Raw genomic sequence first — 16,012 nt, forward strand, 5'->3', positions numbered from 1 at the left:
ATTCCTATTTCAAGTGCTGGTGATTAAACCAAATGGATTTGTTTAAAAAAAAAATGGTAGACATTTTTTGCTAAATCGTTCCATTTAAAAGAATCTCCCAAAAAGAGAATTTTGAGTTTCCTAATTAGCATGTGGACAACATTTATGACCAGTGAAGGAGGACTAATCGCCGTGACCTCATCGCAGCAACAAAAAGAAATGTAAATGTTTCATACGTCCACCACGTTTTTATTCTTTATAATGCTGCTCTCTTAGACATAAAATGCTTGTACTATCTGCAACGAGTTATATATGGGCAGTCTGCAACAATACTGAGCATTTAACAGAATCGTATACTCAACACTGAAATAAAAATTCCTGCTACGAAAACAGAAATGCTAATTTAATCTATTTTTTTCAAAACGAAGTTTTAAAATTTAAATCGAGAAGCTAACGTAGGTTAGTTTGTTATATGTAAAACGAATTGTTCGCAAGAGTGGCAGTTGAGTATCTCACAGTAGAAAATTTCTTGAGAAACTCCGGAAAATTGTCAAAAATGGATTTGGAACAAAAACTGGATGTATTAACGGTAACGCGTAGAACTAAAATTACGTTCACTTAGTCGTACAACAAAAACTTGTGAGGAAGTACTTGCTTACACTTGAAAGAATTGATTCCACGGTTGATTGTAAAACTAACTTGGTTCAATCCCCAGTTTATGAGGAAAATAGTCTTATTCAATTCCGCAAATCATCTGCTAATGACCCTAGCTGTTGAATTTATTTTGTTTTGCTTCTCCAGCTGTACTTAGATGGGAAATTTATTTCTGATCTGCCAGTAAAGCAATTTTTTCCAGATGCGATTTGTTTTGGCTTTTTTCCAACAAGTGTCAACTTCTTTTATTCTTCATTACCATTACGATGCAGAGGCATACCAGAAATTTCCACCTTAGTAAGAACCGCTCGGAAAATAGATAATTCAAGTGAGCAAAATTAAGAGACAAACATAGTATCTGTTTTTTTTGCAAAAATGATTCTGTCGTTTTTGCGGCATTGAGATACTTTCAAGTTGGAAAATAGGAGAGAAGTCCGCTTGTACATTTTCGCTCAGTTTGGTCAATTATGTTTTTTTGCAAAAAATGTAGCAATCATCCAATATTGTTTCTGAATTAATGTGCGCTTTTGAGCATGCAAAAATGATTTGAAGCTTAAAAATTTGAGCGTCGGAAAACGTTTTAAAAATAAGACCATATAGGGAATAGATAAAATCACCAATATGTTCATCAATACGGACGGAGGTTTTGATACGACAAAAAACATTTGTTTAGTCAATCGGGAATCAGCAATATATTTTTAGTTCTGAAATGAGGAACACACCACCAGGACAGAATCATTTCACACAAAAACGACATCTCAAAGCAAAAAATGACATCACACGTGACAAACATCCCAAAGGAATCATTCAGCAAGATATAAAGCAGAAGACTCAGAAAACTCGAAAATGCATATAAACTCAATTAGAAGTCCAAACCCGTGTTTTAAATTTTATTATCAACAGCCTATTGTCTTTAAATTTGTTATAGAAAAATTTAAATCAACTAAGCCGTGATAAAACGATTTTCTTTAAGGTAATCAGAGTATTGTCAACGTGTCAATTGTCGCTCAGAATGAATGAAGGGATTCTTGAGAAAAAATTAATAGGCACCTGTTAATAGGCACATGTAAACCGATGCAAAAAGTATAGGCCGGGGGGGGGGTGGATTTCTTTTAGAAAAACTGATGAACAACTTTGCATGCGACATATTTTGATTAGAAGGATACTCTTAGAAAGAAAATCAATGAAACACGTACCTTTGTTAGTTATCAGAATCACTATCAAATCTTAGCCAGTACAATTGATTTTTTTCCTGATGAAATCCTCAGAGAAACGGGTTCTAGGGTTTTATTGGGATGTCAACTTCAATTTCTGACCTACACTTCAAAACAGGTAAAAACGATGTGGTAAATTTGAGCCGAAATGATATGTCATTAACGTTTATGGGACCAATCAATATCAAATTGTAGCGAGTATAATTGATTTTTTCTGAAAAATCCCTCAGATCAAAAACCGTTTAGGGAGTGTGTGGTCTTGTCAAATTTAATAACCGACCTATAATTCAAAAAAAATGAAAACATTGTGGTATCTTTGAATCCTATTTGTTATATTAATATTCTTTATGCCATTTTTGACCACCATAAATTGCTATTAATTAATAAGGCTTCTGAACCGCTTTTAAAATCAGATAAAATTGCTAATTAAACATACATTTAGCGTGGATACCAGTTACGCAGAGTGCAAAAAGAGATAACTAAATCGAGCAAAATTATTATAGAGTGCTTGAAAAACAGAGTATTGACGAACAGATTGGTAATTTTATCTATGCCCTATATGGTCAGTATTTTAAAAACTTTTTCTCACACTCAATTAATTAAGCTTCAAATTACTTTTGCACTTTTGTCACAATTTTGTATTATTGGTACATTTTTTGCAAAAAAATTAATGACTAAACTGATTGAAAATCTACAAGCAGACTTTTCTAAATCCTAAAAGTTGTGGTAAATTTGAGCCAGAAATGATATGTCATTAACGTTTACGTGACAATTTAATATCAAATTTCAGCGAGTATAATTGACTTTGTCTCAAAAATCCCTCAGAATAAAAACTTTTGGGAGTTTTTTTTGGTCATGTCAAATTCAAATACCGACATATAGTTCAAAAAAATAGAAACATTGTGTAATATTTCAATCCTATGTGATATAGTGTTTTTCTTTATATCCTTTTTAATCGCATTAAATTGCTATTAATTAATAAGGCTTCTGAATTACTTTTAAAATTAGATACAATTGCTGGTTAAACATACATTCACCGCGGATATCAGTTACGCTGAGTGCAAAAAAGAGATAACTAAATCGAGCAAAATTACTATATACAGTGCTCGAAAAACATAGTTTGCAGCTTGTTTCTGAAATCTGCGGTTAATTTTTTAAAATTTGGCTATCAAGAGTTGCGCGATTCCCTTTAATTTTGGTTGTTTTCTCTAAAGCATCTTTGTTTTTGGCAATATTGTTGCATTTTCAATGTATTATCAGAGGAAAAAGCAATCAGAAGATACACAGATCGGACAGGTTGGCGTATGACGATTTGGGTATACGTCCGCGGCATTATGACAATTGTCATCTTGACAAATTTTTCTTGACTAAATTGGTACAGACTGTTATTTGACGATCATTGAAGCTGGAAAATGTCTTCTTTTAGTTCCTCCTTAACAAATTCATTAATTGTTTCTTGTGAAAGCGCAAAAATGTGAAAAAAAATTCAGTACTCGAAATTCATTTTGAGAATTTTGAAATTATAGACAAGGTAGCTACAGGCAGCAAAAGTGCCAATCTTCGAGGCCGTCAGTTGAATGCCTTTCTCTATCGAAGTGAAGTCTCTCCGATTATTGTTGGTAGCGGCCATTGAGGACTGCCTCTGCCTTTAATCAGACTAGATTTTTTCCTTGATTTATACATTTTATTGAGAAGAGTGGTACACCATCCGATTGAGTGTTTTTGAAAATTAATATCAATTACTGCTCTAAAATTAATAGAATATTTTGGATCTTTTAATCTTTTATCTTTAATCTTTTAATCTTTTAATATTTTGGATCTTTTAGTTGGATCTTTTAATCTTTTTTCTTTGTTTATAAGCATGTTAAGAATCGGCCTTGCTTTTCTGAGTATTTATTTCTCCTTCCAAAGTCTTGACAATTTTTGTTTTTTTTCTGCCGCTGTTTTCCTAGAAACTCGTGATGGCCAACAACTAGTGTGGCAGTTGTTCTTTACCTCATGATCTCACAACTGAGTTGAACATTTCATGCTTTCTGAGAAATACCAAACTTGTTTGTTAATTTGTAAACGATTGTTTTTTTCTCAATTTAGTTTTCTTAAAATCTTTATTCTGGACTGCTTTGGCATTACGATTAGGGTTTTCAAATCATTTTGCATAATTTTCGGTTTTGATTTAAACTATTAGTTTTCTCAACAGTATCTGTCAATCACAAAAAAGCGGGTTCAGACTATGTCATTTGCTGTGCGAATCACGAATACTGTTATAGATTTTGCAATTATTCGCAATCATGATTCGCGATGATTTTGCAAAGTTTCGCGGCGAAAAGATGATGTATTTGCTGGAAAAAGCGAGTTAGAAATTTACTTTTAGTACAATTAACCTTTTAGTTTGAAATACAATCAAATGAAATGAAAATTGATGTTATCTTTTCTTTAGTCTGATCCGCTTTCAGAGACAACGACTGGTTTTCAAGAGTTTATTTTGCTGTATATTCTTCTATAAGCTTGTATGCTTGTTAAATAGTAGCTTACAAAGGTGTGGTTTATACCCGCATTTACTATCAAAGTTAAGTGTGGCACGATGAAACTCATGTATGACAATGATTAAAAAGGTTTGGCATTGAAAGTCATGAAAAATCAAAGTTAAAGATATGACTTTTACAGCAATTATGAATATGAACTCAACAAATTTGATCTAAATAACAAGGGGAAGGATTGGGGGGCTAAACGGTTACGGACCGTTTACACTCCGGCAAGCAATAACAAAACTTAGCAAATAAATTTATCAGAAAAGAACAAAATAATTGACATCAGAAATTCAATTTTATTGCCTCAAAAGTTTCTGCTTAAGTGAGTTTTATGCATCAATTTGACATGATTGAAGGAGTATTCATTCACCCTCCGCGGCCAACGAAGAAGAAGAATCATTCTCAGTTTCAAACACTTTGCCCAATCTCACTGCGGGACGTGCACCATGCCAGTACTGGTCTTGATGTCGAAGCTTCTTGCCACTCCATCTCTACTCACATGTGCTTTGACGATCCGACCAATGGGCCAAATTCCTCGGGGGGTAAAATCTTTGTAGAGCCAAACAACATCGTCTTCCTTGAGCTCAGCGTTGGCCTGTCTGTTCGTTTTTGTCCAATCTTGTCTGTTTGTTTTTGTCAAATCAAGGAAAAAATCTAGTCTGATTAAAGACAGAGGCAGTCCTCAATGGCCGCTACCAACAAAAAAAAGGAGAGACTTCACTTCGATAGAGAAAGGCATTCAACTGACGGCCTCGAAGATTGGCACTTTTGCTGCCTGTAGCTATCTTGTCTATAATTTCAAAATTCTCAAAAAGAATTTCGAGTACTGAATTTTTGTTTCACATTTTTGTCCGTCTGTTAAGTTCCGGTACAAATTCTTTGAGAAGACGAGACCAATAGTGGTCCAAAAGGGTCTGTGACTCCTTGAAGTCTTTAATTGAAAACCGGGTTCTGTTGTTTGCCAGAGGTTTTAGGCAGAAGTGGCGTCTTCTCATCAGGAAATGATTCGGTGTTAATGGTTCCTCGTCAGTCAAAGTGCTCTGAACATGCGTCAATGGGCGTGAATTAAGAATTCCTTCTGCCTTCGCTACGACTGTATGGAAGACTGAAAAGTTTAGTCGGCGGCTTCCGAGGACAACAAGTAGGCTTCGTTTAGCGGACTGGATAAGTCGTTCCCAAACCCCTCCGAATTGCGGTGCTAGAGGTGGGTTCAACGTCCGCTGGATGTTCTGTTGGGCCAGCTGGAGACGTATGTAATTGTTGTCTGGTTTGTAGTTTTCCTGAAAATTGAGTTTCAATGCCTGGTTAGCTCCAACAAAGTTTTTCCCGTTGTCCGAAACAATGACATCAGGGTATCCTCGTCTGGATACAAAATGTCGAATAGCCATTAGTAGACAGTCAGTAGAGAGGTCCTCACAAACTTCCAAGTGTACTGATCGTGTGACCAAGCATGTAAACATGCAGACATAATTGAGTTCTGTCTGGGTTCTGGATTGTTCAATGTGAAAGGGACCGAACATGTCCATTCCAGTATTCACAAATGGGTAGAGTTTGGAGTGCTCCGGAAAGCGAAATTTTGGTAGAGGAGCCATCTTCGGTCTGACATTGTCTGCTCGCCAGCGTCTGCAGATGAAGCAGTACTTCCCTAAAGTTCTTAGAGCTCTGCGGATTCCAACTATCGTGAACGTTGCTTGGATATGTGCACTAACATGTTCAATTCCATGATTCCCGCAGTCGTGATGTGCTTTCTCAATAAGCAGTTTGGCAACTCTGCGCTTGCTGTGGAGTATCACCGGGTGTTTGCTCTGAAGAGGCAATCCAGATTTTTGAATTCGTCCCTCAACCCTAAGTAGTCCGTCAGAAAGGGTGTATATGGTAATAGTTTGTCCTTCTTGTCTAGGGGTAGTCCAATTTGAAGTCGAGAAACTGTGTCCTTGAAGTGTGTGGACTGAAATATCCTCAAGAGAAAGCTCCGAGCCTTGTTTTCGTCAGCCGCAAAGTCGTCCAAGTCGCAAGGTACGTCGCGTTTGATCAACCTCTGCGGTACGCGCACTGCTCGAAACACTGTTCTAATTGTGCCAAGGAGTCTAGGCCAATTTGAAAATTTGTTTGGATCTACCAACGGTTTTTCACTGGTCTTGACATCAACTTGAGTGGCGTATGTTTGAGCTGTTTTGTCACCGGAGAATGTCCACTCGCTCTCAGGTTTGATCAGGAAAGAAGGTGCTGTTATCCACAATTTTTGAAGATCGCATGGAGCTAGAACTCTGGTACCATGATCAGCCGGGTTCATTTTTCCTGGTACGTGTCGCCAATCGTCTTTGTTTGAGTTCTCAGCCATTTTGTTGAACCTATTTGCGATGTACATCTTCTGTCGATCCTTTGATTTGATCCAGCTGAGTACTGCTGTGCTGTCGATCCAAAATTTTTTGCTCTTCACATCTATTCTCATCTCGGTCTCACAGAAGCCTGCTAGTTCTGCTCCCAGTGTAGCTGCTTCGAGCTCCAATTTGGGAATGCTCATCTGTTTGATTGGTGCCACCTTGGACTTGCTGATGACGTAGTGGGTAGCTATTGAGCCGTCAGCGGAGATTGTCCTCAGGTACACCACTGCTGATACTGCTGAAAGTGAAGCGTCTGTGAAGGTGTGCAACTCGTGAGTTCCATCGACGTTGGGAACTAGACATCCGGGGATTTGAATTGAAGGCATATTCTCGAAGTCTTCCATCCATTGCTGAATTTTGTCGTAATGTTCCTTTGATAGTAGCTGGTCCCAATTGTGTACTTGTTTGACGACTTTTTGCGAGATGCATCTCAGTCGAATTGCAAAAGGCGAGATTATTCCAATGGGATCAAACGAAGAAGCAGCCATTGAGAGAAGATTTCTCTGTGTGATATTCTCTCTTTCATAGCTCAGTTTGGGTTTCGCGAAAAGAAGTTGATCGGATTCAGGGTTCCATGTTTGACCAGGTATCCTTTGTAACTTTAGAACTCCAATTCTGTCTTCCTCTGGAATCTTTTCCAGCACAGCAGGGTTATTGCTGGGAAACTTGGTGAGGTTGAATCCCCCTGTTTTGAGAACATGTTTCAGCTCAGTCGCTGTATTTGCTGCCTCTTCCTCTGTTGAGAATGTTTGAATGAAGTCATCCATGTAGAATTGTTTTGTGATTGAGTCAAAGATTTTTGGATGTTCTTGTCTGTTATCGTTGGCGCACTTTTGCAGAACACAAATTGCGCAGGCAGGAGAACATGTTGCTCCAAAAATGAGTCGTTGGTATTTGGATGTCCTCTCCTGATCATTGTCGCTCCACAAAAAACGGAGAGCATCTTGGTCTTCTTCTCTGATTCCAACTTGCATGAACATAGCCTCTATGTCTGCTGTTACTGCAACCTTGTACTGACGAAACCCCAGAAGAAGTCCATGTAGATTGCACAAAAGGTCCGGTCCCGTTAGCAGTGCATCGTTCAAAGAAACCCCTTTGTATTTTGAGGCTGCTTTTGTCACTCGTCTTATCTTGTCTGGTTTTTGCTTGTTGATAACGGGATGATGCGGTAGGTACCAAATGTTCTTTGCATCGTGGTTCGTAACAGCTGCTATGTATCCCTTATCCATATCATCAAAGATAGTGGTCATATATCTCTGTTTCAGTTAGTTGTCTCTCTCTAATCGCTTCTGCAGGGCGTGCCACTGAACCCTTGCCATGAAGTAGTTGTTGGGTAGCGTGAAGTTTTCACGCCAAGGGAGTCCAATCTCATATCTTTCCCCGTTGTGATGTGTGGTCTCTGCCAATGTCTTTATTGCCTTCTGGTCTTCTTCATTGTGTCCCTTTGTAGAACCCTGACTAAAGTTGACACCTTCAAATGTCCAAAAAAGATGTAGAAGATTTTCGTCCGGGTCGTCACTACCTCGCTTGAGATGGTTGAAAAGAGTGATGTTGTGGTTGCTGCTTCCTTTATGGTTTGGTTGAAAGTACTCTTGTGGCAAAGGGCCTGTCAAAGTCCATCCTAACAGTGTGTTGACTCCGTAGGTTGTTCCTGGTTTGCCGGTAGTGAAATGTCTTGGAACAGTAGCCAGAAAAGCATCTGCCCCTATGAGTATTCCAATTTTAATTTCACAAATTTGTGGGAAGTTGATTTCTGCCAAATGATCATGGTCTCTACAAAGTCTATTCAACATTTCTGCGGGGACAATTGGCATCTGGAACTGCTCAATGGAGGTTGCGTACACAGGAAGACTTGTCACCGAATTTGAGCTGTGAAGTGAACCAATTCCAATCATGACATCAGCTGTTGTCACTGTGTGCTCCCCATGTAGCGAAGCTAGAGGAAGTTCTATATCTTTGGGGACTCTAATCCGAAGAGCATCAGCAATGTTTTGTGTGATCTGTGTATTATCACTTCCACTGTCCAAAAGTGCATAGGTCTCTATGTTGAAGTCTTTGTAGAAGAGCGTGATTGGTATTGCCTGTAGTTGAATAAAAGCTCTGACCCATGTGGGTTCCCGATTTCTGCTACAAGTGTGGTTTTTTCGCACCCGTGGAAGTTTTGATGAATCATCTTTCAGTTCGTTGCGAGTCACTGATTGAAAGTGAGTGTTACTTCTGTCATTAGTTTGCTGGGGATTGATGTGCTGCTGATTAACAATTTGATGCGAGTTGTTGTTTCCATAGCTTGGATTACGAGGGTTGAAACTGTTTTGATTGTATCCCCTTCTGTTGTTGATATTTGGCGGTTTACTGGTTGTTGACCAAAGCTGAGACGTTGTATGGTTGAAGTTTCTACCGTAGTTTGACTGCACCGGGTTGTTCCTGGATTGAAATCCCCCTTTACTCGTTGCTTGGAAATCACTTCTCTGCAAAATCCTGAAGTCGTATCGATGGAGAGTTGAATGATGAAACCCATTGCATCTGTCTACAAGACATCGAATCTTTGATTTACAAAATTCTCCCTCATGTCTCTTCAAGCAATTGACACACAAGTTGTGATGCCTCACCTATTGCTGACGGTCAGTTACAGACTTGCTCAGGTATTCTTTGCAGCGACCAAGGTTGTGATCCCCGGAGCATAGTTGACAATTTGAGCTGGCTTGAAGAACTATGTTGGAGTGTTTCTGGCCTTGGGAAGGCCGTTCAACCCGGTCTGTCCTTTGTGGTCTTTGTGGAGAGACATCCTCGCAAGCCTCTGCATATTTGCTTATCCAATCTGCAAAGTCAGCCGGATTTGGCTGCTCTATTCTCATGCTCCTTACATGTTAATTCCAGCGAATCGTCATTGGTGTTGTCAACTTCTCCTTGGCAACTTTAACTACCGCAGAAGCCTTCAGGTCCGATTCAAAATGGTGAAGTCAAAAGGTCTGTACCAAACGTCTGAGGAAGGACGCAAAACTTACAAAGCTGCTGTGATCATCCATTCTGGTCCTAGGCCATTGTTCAAGTTGTGTGAGGTACGCACTCACAACATGCTGCGGCTTTCCAAACTTTCTGATAAGTTCCTGAAGGTTCTCCTCATAGAAGTCTCCGTTGTAAGAGTATCCACAGATGAAGTCTTTTGCTTTGTGAGTTACCGACTTTTGTCATTTTCTGAACAGTTGAAAGAGCTGGATTGTCGTGAATGGTTGACTTGAAAAAGCTGTACCATTGATGCCACATCAAAGGATCGCCTGAGAAATGGTCAAGACTAATCTCTGGTAGACTGAACGCATTCATCATCACTTGATGGTTGTTCCATTCAGAACTGTGGGGTCGTTGTTGGAACTGTTGCTCAGAAAACTGTTGTGGTATGAAATTGAAGTGACGGTTGGTCTCTCCGTTGGGAGCGTTCATCATTTTGTTTGTCTCTGGGAATGAGTGATCCATTTGACTACCGTGCAAATGACGTGACGGCTGCTGATCCCGCGGATAGTGACTGTCTGCAAAAGTTTGAGTGAAATTGTCAGGCATTGCTTGATGTTGAAATCCGGTTGCTGTACCGGAATTCCAGTACACAGTGTCTGATGGTTGATCGCTAGAAATATTGAGGGTAGCAAAACCTTGATTTGGAACATTCACATCAACAATCGGGCAACTCTGAACCTGTTTCGCATCTTCACTGAAGCTGCGAGGCTCCTGTATCGCACTGTTCTCTTTTGGTTTCTGTTGCTGAGCATTGTATTTTTCTACACTTGTTCTTTCGTTTTGAACGGTACACCATCATGATCATCTTAACTGAACACCTCAACCCAGCTCTCAGCGTTTTCAACTGCATTTTGCATTGGCGTTTTACGTCTCATTCCGCTTGGTTGTTTACGTCTGCTTCCTGAAACAACTACCTTGCTGCGTATTTTGTTGGGCTCTTCCGAGGAGGTGTCGGAAGAGATGAACTTTTGATGGTTTGACCCATGAAGCAATCTGACTTTTTGTTTGATTCTCAGCCATTTGCAATTTCTCCGTGCAGACTCTGCAGCAACAGTGTCGAACTCTTCTTGCGTCAACTGCTGTTCTATGAGTTCGTTACAGATGCGATCAAGCTCCGCTTTTTGCTGTCGAAATTCGTCAACGAGCTCTTGCAGGTCTGTTGCTGCTTCTGTTTGTTGCATTTGTTCGTCGAGTAGGTCTTGTGCTGCTTCCCACTCAATGACTTTGAACTTCAAGAGTTACATAAGTTGAGCCTTGGCGGTTGACTTTGTTTTGGTTTTGCTTGACATGGTTCTGGCTTTTCTCATTGGTTAATGGTTACTTTGTTTATGGTTGCACGATGACATTCACAAAAAAATTATTGCACTATGAGTGTTATGAGTCACTGCACTTTTAGTTAGCACTTAAAATGTTGTTTGAACGCTTAATAATTGTTTTTTTTGTATCTAAAAATAACTTGAATGCTATTTATACTGCTGTTGTGGACATCTATTAATGGTTTGGTTGTCTTATATTTTACCAAATCTTGGTTGAATGCTGTTTTTTTTATTAAATTATATTATGCACGCTTTGCGCTGTGGGGAGGGTTTTGTCTGATCACGGTCGCAAAGAAACACCCTAACATGGGGAGGATACTGTTTTACCTTTTAGAAAATTTTGTGCCTAGAAACAAAAACTTTTGTTTTTGCGTGTCAGCAGGTGCAAATTTGTAAATCAGAATCAGCTAGAGTATCTGTTTGAATGTAAGAAGGGCTTAATCAAACCCTGAAATTTTAAATGCTCTTTCGCTAGACTTAGGGTCAGAGAGTTTTAGCTGAACTAGAACGTGCTATAATCTAAGAAAGATCAGGCTTTGCTACCTATGTATATGGTCGACTATCCCCGTCGTCATCCAATGCGTTTGTTCAAAAGAGAACCCACAGCCTCAACTGCTCAGCCCCCAGTCAATCTTATTAGCAAATGTGGGACCTCTAGCCGCATGGACTAGAGAACTGCATTGAGCGGATTGCATCATAATGTTCGGAGTGCAATGAACGATGCAGGGGAAGGTCATCGAACTGTAACTTACTTAGAAAGCCTAACAGCCTAGAAATTTGAAGTGCTAAAATATCACATGGAAAAAATCTATAGCACGTTTAATTCAGCTAGGTGGTGGGATTTTTTAAAGTTTTAGTGAAAAACTACAAGTCAGAAATTTTAAGTTGTCTCTGTATTGTGAGTCGATGGTTCGGTTTTAAAACCGAGGATGCGCCAGAATTTGGTATCTTTTCTTTAGTCTGATCCGCTTTCAGAGACAACGACTGGTTTTCAAGAGTTTATTTTGCTGTATGTTCTTCTATAAGCTTGTATGCTTGTTAAATAATAGCTTACAAAGGTGTGGTTTATACCCGCATTTACTATCAAAGTTAAGTGTGGCACGATGAAACTCATGTATGACAATGATTAAAAAGGTTTGGCATTGAAAGTCATGAAAAATCAAAGTTAAAGATGTGACTTCTACAGCGATTATGAATATGAACTCAACAAATTTGAACTAAATAACAAGGGGAAGGATTGGGGGGCTAAACGGTTACGGACCGTTTACAATTGATTAAAAAACGAAGAATCAAAATCGGTTAAAGCTGCAAATTGAACAGCTTTTTAATCATGATCATTTCACAAGATGAAGTAAACAATGTTTTTTTTAGCAAATATAACAAAAAAATGACCAGACAAGAAGTACTTATGAAGAAACAATGAATCAAACTTAAAAAGGCTTGAATAATTAAGAATATTTAAGCTTAAGTATTTAGGCTTGAATATAGGATGACAAAATTGCTCTAGTCTAATACCAACGGCTATCTTGCAAGATCTTGCAAGATCTTGCAAGATAGCCGTCGGATATGCAAAAATCTTGCAAGATAAACGTCGGTCCTGTAAGATTCTTGCAAGATAAGCGTCCAACTCTTGCAAGATTCTTGCAAGATAAGCGTCGTACTATTGCGAGATTCTTGCAAGATAAGTGTCGATAACATAAGAGAACATGATCTTTAAGTTCATCGGTCTTTCAAAATGCACTTTTTTCTGTAAGATTTTTCGACGTCTATCTTGCAAGATCTTGTAAAATTGCAAGATAGGCGTCTGGATCTTGCATCTTGCAAGATAAGCGTCCTTTGCAAGAATCTTGCAAGATCTTGCAAGATAAACGTCGGAGTTCGTCTGGGCTGGGGTGGAAGCCAAAATGATTAGCAACACTGATGGTCCGCCAATAAAGTTGTAATTAAATGTGAACATACGCAAATTGAGAACTTTAAAGGGAGTTGTCGACTTTTGTACCTCATATCCCTCAAGTCTGATCGAAATGAACAAACGGCACAATTGTTTATTCTAGAAAATAGAACAGACAATTACAAATATATTTACTGATTATCTTAATGATTGACGTACTAAATAATGACTTTACTGGCTTACACACGGGTTTTTCACAAAAAATTAATTTTTGATTTTTGTCACATTTGACGTTCTTTTTGTAGCCGTAAGACTTGATCTGGATAATTGCAGGTCTCGAGGGCTTCCTTTGGAAGAATAAACAAACCTATTCAATTTTTTCATTTTGTAATTAATGGATTTTTTGTCTTCGGAAATAAAAATTTATCGAAAAAAAAACAAGTATTACATTATTTTGCTTTTCTTTTCTTTTTTGTCTAATTGTTGCCTATTTTCATTAATGAGCGACCACATAATACATCATCGGTGTTCGACGAAAGTGCAATTGAACATATTTTGGGGGCCAAAGTATGGCTTTACGGCTTCCAAAACATTTTCTGGCAACTTTTAACTGATTTTTATTTTGTTGTCTATTTGTTGTTCTTTTTGTAACTGCATAAAAAATTGAAACCCAAGAGTTCTTAATTCCCTTGCATAGAAGTATTGCTAATTGTAAACCTATGGGATATTTTAGTTGATTCCTAATGGTTTTCATTACTTTGAAATTAATTGTTTTTTTTTTAAACTCAGCGAATTTTCTAGCTTTAAAGTTTCTGTTCTTTTTTGTCTAATTGTTACCACGCTTTATTATGAACTGGTGAGTAACCATTTTTTTCTGGTGGATTACAAGTTATTTTGTTTATTTTCAGTTTTATCTGACGCTATTTTGACTTTGTTATTGAGTTTTGTTTTTTAAAACGGACCTAAATTTTTTGATGTAATTAATGTTTGTTGTTGTTGTTTGATTTTGCCGTTCGTCTTTGCTCGTTTTCTTAATATCGGCATATCTCATCAATCTAATGCATCATTTTTACTGCACTGAGTTATTTGCTTTGGAGGCTATCTTTTCGTTCATACACCAGTTTTTTTTTTGAAAAAAACTTGAAGTTTTTGTGTTTTTGCATCTGTTCCTCATTTGGTAGACAACTATGCCAAACTTGTGGATGAGCGGGTTCGGAACCTTATGTGCGATCGCCCATTACCGAGCCGCCTTGTCTGTTTTATGTTTGTTTCAATCGAGTCTTGAAATGACTTATAGATAAAATTTTGTCCTTTTTTTATCTAATTCGACCTTTAAATTTAACCCATATCACTGATTTCCACTTAATTTTTGGCATCAGAAACTTTCAGCCTGCTGATTGTCCACTGATATTTTTTCTACATCTTTTTGATTATTTGGTTGCGCGACTTCAGCTTTTACAAACGCTCTAGATATAGTTTCTTTATAGCCTAGGTCTCAGTAGACACCTTGGCTTTCCGCAAAACTTTGAGATATATTTGTCATGATTGACGTTAATTGGACAAGAGATTTCAAAAAAACCCTCCCCGGTTTTTTGAGTTATTCACTTCTCAGTTGTGCTATCTCATAACACTGCCCAATATTTTATCCACCAGTAACACATCTGTCCGTCATTTTTTTATGAAGGAGTCGTTGCCGGACGTTAGTTTTGTCACAACTGGCTCTGTCAATTATCCGTTTCAATCCGAATTGCGACTGCGAATTCGAAAATAGGTTTTCCTGGAGACCAACTGTTACTCAAAGAAGTTTTTGGTGATTTCGTTGCCATAAAATTCATTAAATAATTAGTTGACCATTTTTCTTCATAATGTTTAACTGTCGAGTCGGGTTTTTCTGCGTAAATCCATATTTTGTCAGCAAGCTCATTTTGAAGCAACAGTTTGTAATATTCAAAATGCAAATAAGCTCGCTTGTTTTCATCCTTTTTCATCAAGTATCTAGCAAATGCATCATCACTCATCTGCGGGAAATTGGACAATCTTACGTAACGAAAAAACAAAACTTCTTGAAGAGTACAATTATAAAATTTCTGATTGATTCTCAAAATTGCTACAAATGAGAGATGTCAAATTGTACTGAAAAATCAATACCTTTGCACTCATTTGCTCCAATCTATTTGCCCGGCAACTTCAACAGCTACGCTCAGTCAAAATCCTCATTCCCGGAATCACCGCATTTATTCAAAGGTAATCTTCTCTGATGCTCAAATTCTTTGAATCCTATTCATTACACAATAAATACAATCTCTTCTTGACTATCATCAAATTGTTATTCAACTTGCTGTACCTCCACTGTCGCCAGTTTTGAGCAACTGTTGCGAGTCCCTTAATAAATCCTTAACACTCGCGACGTCTTCAAGATTTGTTGAAGAACTTCTTTTTGCAAAAGAGAGCCAACCAACTGAAAAGTTGTGTTTTTGTCGTTAGAAAACCTCCCGCTGGACACTGGTTGACTCCCAATTTTCTATCAAAATTCCGAAAGAGCCGCAATTTGATTTATGTGACCAGTTTTCCAAAGATCTCTCTTCAGATATTTCGCCGCACTGCCTCCCGCTATCATTCTTGTTTATTATTGTAGACTTTTGTATTTTGCCGCTAGATGGTTTCTAGCCTCGGACTGGTTAGTGGCCGTGGCCAAAACTCAACGAATATTGCAGAAGTTTTTATGGTAGTTCCTCTTGCTGTTGGTAGTATACTTTATTGTCCTCAGAAACTTGCTCTCCTGACAGTTAAGACAGTTCACTCCAAAGGATCGAATTAATTATCAATAAAATTACATCCAGCAACTAGTAGAGTTTTTGCAAAGAAAAAATTAAAACGTTAATTCCACAACCAAAATGAATTTGTTTTTAATACTTACTAATGACTCCCACTAAATCTAAACCAGATAAATCTATCTCGCCACAAGTGCTCCGATTCGATATCTAAACCTATTCATTTCTTCATCCAAATAAACTCTTAGAAAGAAAACTCCGAGTTG

The 16,012-nt window shown here is 38.1% G+C and overlaps 2 protein-coding genes across 2 annotated transcripts; both read right to left on the bottom strand.

Moving 5' to 3' along the window:
• Nucleotides 1-5,214: 5,214 nt before the first annotated feature.
• LOC142346125 (uncharacterized) lies at nt 5,215-5,967 on the bottom strand. Its single transcript, XM_075398630.1, has one exon. It carries the CDS (start codon nt 5,965-5,967, stop codon nt 5,215-5,217), a length of 753 nt encoding a protein of 250 aa, XP_075254745.1.
• A 197-nt stretch (nt 5,968-6,164) lies between these two features.
• LOC142346126 (uncharacterized) lies at nt 6,165-8,009 on the bottom strand. The gene has a single exon (XM_075398631.1). It carries the CDS (start codon nt 8,007-8,009, stop codon nt 6,165-6,167), a length of 1,845 nt encoding a protein of 614 aa, XP_075254746.1.
• Between the last annotated feature and the right edge of the window lie 8,003 nt (nt 8,010-16,012).

Source organism: Convolutriloba macropyga, chromosome 9, assembly GCF_964194025.1.
Source record: "Convolutriloba macropyga chromosome 9, txConMacr16.3, whole genome shotgun sequence".
NCBI lineage: Eukaryota > Metazoa > Xenacoelomorpha > Acoela > Convolutidae > Convolutriloba > Convolutriloba macropyga.